At 50.4% G+C, this 4837-nt stretch overlaps 3 protein-coding genes across 3 annotated transcripts in view; all 3 read right to left on the bottom strand.

Annotated features, from left to right (window-relative positions):
* Nucleotides 1-1062, bottom strand: part of EMH_0009430 (SAG family member) — a gene marked incomplete at both ends in the record, with an annotated part of 1504 nt that extends 442 nt beyond the window's left edge. Inside the window, 4 exons of the mRNA XM_013498655.1 lie at nucleotides 3-212; nucleotides 326-471; nucleotides 561-736; nucleotides 918-1062. Coding sequence (XP_013354109.1) covers nucleotides 3-212; nucleotides 326-471; nucleotides 561-736; nucleotides 918-1062 — 677 coding nt within the window. The remainder of the gene's footprint in view (nucleotides 1-2; nucleotides 213-325; nucleotides 472-560; nucleotides 737-917) is intronic.
* Nucleotides 1063-1948: 886 nt separating this feature from the next.
* Nucleotides 1949-3153, bottom strand: EMH_0009420 (SAG family member; the record flags this gene model as incomplete). Its single annotated transcript, XM_013498654.1, has 4 exons — nucleotides 1949-2060; nucleotides 2149-2573; nucleotides 2666-2841; nucleotides 3024-3153. The coding sequence occupies 4 exons, from the start codon at nucleotides 3151-3153 to the stop codon at nucleotides 1949-1951; spliced, it is 843 nt and encodes a 280-aa protein (XP_013354108.1).
* Nucleotides 3154-4090: 937 nt separating this feature from the next.
* The window catches only part of EMH_0009410 (SAG family member), a gene marked incomplete at both ends in the record, with an annotated part of 1010 nt that continues 263 nt past the window's right edge, over nucleotides 4091-4837 (bottom strand). The window contains 2 exons of the mRNA XM_013498653.1: nucleotides 4091-4202; nucleotides 4291-4642. Coding sequence (XP_013354107.1) covers nucleotides 4091-4202; nucleotides 4291-4642 — 464 coding nt within the window. The remainder of the gene's footprint in view (nucleotides 4203-4290; nucleotides 4643-4837) is intronic.

The raw sequence follows: 4837 nt of genomic DNA, 5'->3' as shown, positions 1-4837 counted from the left end.
CAGGTGTCGTCATGCAAATCAAGGCAGAGCCTGCCTTTGTTTCTTCAGTTTTGGCGCCTTCCTCTTCCTCTCCCTCTTCCTCTTGCTGTTCTGCTTCCGATGGAAGGCCCGATGGAGCGGTGGTGACCGTTCTAGTGCAGGTGACGACTCGGCAGTCGGCGGTGGCATCTTCGGAAGGGTTGTACATTGCCACAAAAGAGATGTTGTCCCGACTGGTATACANCAGTCGGCGGTGGCATCTTCGGAAGGGTTGTACATTGCCACAAAAGAGATGTTGTCCCGACTGGTATACAACTCCTCAGCATCTTTGTTCGGTGGAGGTAACCCATTGAAGTTGCTGTAGGCATTCTTCCACTTTTCTACTACGTCATTGCAACTAAGGTTAGCGGCATCGACGATTTGGAACGCGTATGTTCCGCTCATAAATTTTTTTCCAGCTTCTACATCGGAGCTCTTGCCTGCTGCTTCTTTCTGAGGAGAGCAAGACAGCGAGGGACTGCCGTACTTATTCAGAGGCTGCGTACCTCCTAAGAACACGGCGAAAGAGGTAACTAACTTACTGGTATCAAGACATCGCAAACCGGCCTCCAAACCCATGCATCATATTCGCCGGAATCTTTCACTCCTTGCTCAGGCAGCCTCTTCTCCTTCGCATCCGCTTGAGGTACTACGAAATCATTGAAACCGGTCTTCTTACGAGCAGCGTTGATCTCCGAGAGGCAAGCGCCATCTTCTCCTGCAGATGAGGGGATAAAATAGTGCCGTAACGAGCTTCCTGATTTGCTCAGCAACCGTTTTCTGAAGCCTTAAAATTTACACTGACAACTGACCAAGTTGGCAGTGCTTGCCTGGTCGCCAGATTTGTAACCAGGACAGCACTTCAAGCATTCAACGTCACCCATGGCCAGCCAACGTACCCAATTTGACATCATATGTTGTTGTTGCCGTGGGTGTTGTGTCTGGTGGTTGAGGCGGTTCGCTACCGCTTACATCAATTTTATCAAAGAGGAGAAGCGAGGCACCGACGACAGTGAGCAGTCTGAGAGCCGGCATTGCTGCCATATATGCTGGAGGCCCCGATATGCGCACTTAAAAACAAATGTTGAATCCTTCCACCACAAAAAAATCTCCAAACTATTTATGAAGAAGGGATGCTTGGCAGCGTGAATTGCGACGGTGGCTTGATTCGTTTTCTTGGCCTCGGATGCGATCAACGGGAGGCGTGTCTTGCTGTGCAGGCCAAGAGCGAAGCCAGGAATGGCAGCTTGTTCATCGTCGGAATCAGAGGCAGTAGAAGTGTAATTTGTTTTATATTTTAGATAATGACTTTGTAATTTGTTGGGCAAGGCGATCTGTAACATCGCTTGAGGCACACACTTTGATAAAGCCGGCTATGCCGAGCAGTTCTCCGCCGACCAGGCCGCCAGTAGCTTTGCCTTGAAGGCGTGCCCGTGCACTTGTAAAATTTTTGACCCGACAATTTACCCAACAAAAAACGGCTGACTAGTCATATTGACGCAATCCTTGCACTGATTGACGAGGACAAGAGAAAGCGCAACACGTGCCGGGCACTGTGTGACTCGACCCTAAAGGTAAACGCGGTAACGAAGGCTTTCATCGTAGCTGATGCTGCAAAATCATTCCTCCGTCTTCGAACAGGCTTTCCTTATGCTGTAACTGTGTCAAAACGCTTAGGATAGCAAAATTGCCCGAGAGGTGCTGGCCACCACTTCTGCCCGTTGTTTCATGGGCACCGTGGCGGAAGGGCGTGGGGTTGATGATGCGGAACACAAGCACCAGACTTTGTCACGAATTGCAGCACCTGTTGCTGCAATTCGTGATGTAAGCTAAACCCACATTCACCCATACCCGACCCTCCTGATGCTCACTGTACATAATTGCCAAGCAGTTCATTGGCCCTTAATAACTACTTCATAGTATCGCTGTCTCAAAACGCTGCCGCAACGCCAAGCAATGCTGCGACAAGGCCGAGGAAAGTGGGCAAGACAGCCGAGGCGGATCCTTCGAAGGCGGTGACGATCTGCCCCCACTGTTCCTCTCTGCACAACGCACACCGACAAAGCAAGGAACTGCGACGTAGAGGACGCCTAAGGAGCAAGGAGGAGACGCTGACTTCAGAAGGCTTACGTGAAAGGAGGGTTTTCACTGTTGTCGGGAAGGACGTCAGGTGTCGTCATGCAAATCAAAGCAGAGCCTTCCTTTGTTTCTTCATTTTTGGGGGTTTCTTCTTCCTCTTCCTCACCCACGTCAGATAACACTCCCTGTGGAGTGGTGGTGATCTTCCTAGTGCAGGTGACGACTCGGCAGTCGGCGGTAGCATCGTCGGAAGGGTTGTACATGGCTACAAAAGAGATGTTTTCCCGACTGGTATACAACTCCTGGCTATCCGTGTTCGGTGGAGGCAATCCATTGAAGTTGCTGTAGGCATTCTTCCACTTTTCTACTACGGCAGTACAGCTAGGACTAGCGGCGTCAACGACTTGAAATGCGTATGTGCCGCTCACGAATTTTTTTCCAGCGTCTGTGTCGGAGCTCTTGCCTGTTGCTTCTTGCTGAGGACACCAAGACAGCGAGGGATTGCCGTACATGTTGAAACGCCGCGTACTTCCTACGGAGATCACGGCGGAAGAGGTAACTAACTTACTGGTATCAAGACATCGCAAACGGGCTTCCAAACCCATTCTGCATAGTTATCGGAATCTGGCTCTCCTTGCTCAGGCAGTCTTTTTTCCTTCGTCTCCGCCTGAGGTATTACGAAATCATTGAAACCGGCCTTCTTACGAGCATCATTGATCTCGGAGAGGCACGTGCCATCTTTTCCTGCGAAGAAAGGGATAATATAGTTCCATAACGAGAGCCCTGATGCTCTTAGTAACCGTTTTCTGAGGCGTTAAAGTTTACACTGGGCGCTGACCAAGTCGATGATACTAGCCTGCGTGGCGGGGTCTGCAAGCAAGGCAACGCTTCAAGCGTTAAACACCACCCACAACCTGGCAGCCTACCCAATTTGACAGCATATGTAGTTTTTGTCGTTGTTGGTGATGTTTGAGGCGGTTCGCTACCGTTCGCATCAGCTTTAGCCAAGAGGAGGAGCGAGGCACTGACGACCGTGAGCAGTCGGAGAACCGGCATTGTTGCCATATGTAAGTTGGAGTCTCCGAGATGGGCACTTAAAAACAATTTGTTGAATTCTTCCACCACAAACAATCTCCAAATTATATAAGAAGAAGAGATGCTTGGCAGAATGGAGTGCCACGGTGACTTGATTGGTTTTCGTTGGCTCAGGTCAGGTCAAAGCGGGGGTGCAAGAGAGGCGTGTCTTGCTGAGCGGGCCGAGAGAAGCCGCGGTTGGCAGCTTGTTTCTCCTCGCAATCAGGCAGCAGAAGTGTAATTTGATTTATATTTTACATAATGACTTTGTAATTGGTTGAGCAAGGCGATTTGCAACGTTGCTTGAGGCACACACTTTGGCAACAGCCGGTAACGCCAAGCTGTCTCCGACGGCCAGGCCGTTAGAGGCTCTGCCTTGAATGCGTGTCTGTGCACCTGTAAAATGTTTGATCCAACCATTTGGTCAACAAAAGACTGCTAACTAATCATATTGAAGATATCCTTGCATTCACTGTCAACGACGAGAGAACGCCTGCAACACGCGCCGAACAGTCTGTGACTCGACCGTAAGGTTACCGAACTAACGGAGGCTTTCATCTTAGCTGATGCTGCAAAATCATTCCTCCGTCTTCCCACAGGCTCACCCCATGCTGAAACAGAGTCAAAACGCTTAGGGTAGCAAAATTGCCGGAGAGCAGCTGCCCTACCCGTCAGCCCGGGGTTTGATGGGCAGAGTCGCCGAGCCGCCTAGGGTTGATGATGCGGAGGACAAGCACCAGGTTCTATCACGAGTTGCAGCACATATTGCTGTGATTGCTGGTGCACCTATTGCTGCAATTCTTGTTGTAAGCTAAATCCATATTCACTCATATCCAACCATCCTGCCGATGCATGCTCACTGTACATAATTGCCAAGCAGTTCATTTGTTCTCAGTAACTACCCCATAGTATCGCTGTCTCAAAAAGCGGTCGCAACGCCAAGCAATGCTGCGGCAAGGCCGAGGAAAGTGGGCAGAACAGTCGAGGCGGTTCCTTCGAAGGCGGTGACGATCTGCCCCCACTGTTCCTCTCTGCACAACGCACACCGACAAAGCAAGGAACTGCGACGTAGAGGACGCCTAAGGAGCAAGGAGGAGACGCTGACCTCAAAAGGCTTACGTGGAAGGGGGGTTTTCACTGTTATCCGGAAGGACGTCAGGTGTCGTCATGCAAATCAAAGCAGAGCCTTCCTTCGTTTCTTCAGTTTTGGTGTCTTCCTCCCCCTCTTCCTCACCCACGTCAGATAACAGGCCCGCTGGAGCGTTGGTGATCTTCCTAGTGCAGGTGACGACTCGGCAGTCGGCGGTAGCATCTTTGGAAGGGTTGTATATTGCCACAAAAGAGATGTTTTCCCGACTGGTATACAACACCTCAGTATCCTTCTTCGGTGGAGGCAATCCACTGAAGTTGCTGTAGGCATTCTTCCACTTTTCTACTACGTCAGTGCAACTAAGACTAGAGCATTGACGACCTGGAACGCGTATGTACTGCTCATGAATTTTTTTCCGGCATCTACTCTGGTGCTCTGGCCTGCTGCTTCTTTCTGAGGACAGCAAGATAGCGAGGGATAGCCGTACGTCTTGAAACGCCGCGCACTTCCTACCGAGATCACAGCGAAAGAGTTAACTAACTTAGTGGTACGACCCCCGCAAAAGGAAACTAAAAT

The sequence above is a fragment of the Eimeria mitis genome, genomic scaffold (genome assembly GCF_000499745.2).
Source record: "Eimeria mitis Houghton genomic scaffold, Emh_scaff360, whole genome shotgun sequence".
NCBI lineage: Eukaryota > Apicomplexa > Conoidasida > Eucoccidiorida > Eimeriidae > Eimeria > Eimeria mitis.
Note: the sequence above shows the minus strand (reverse complement) of the source record. Positions and strands in the feature narration are given on the sequence as shown.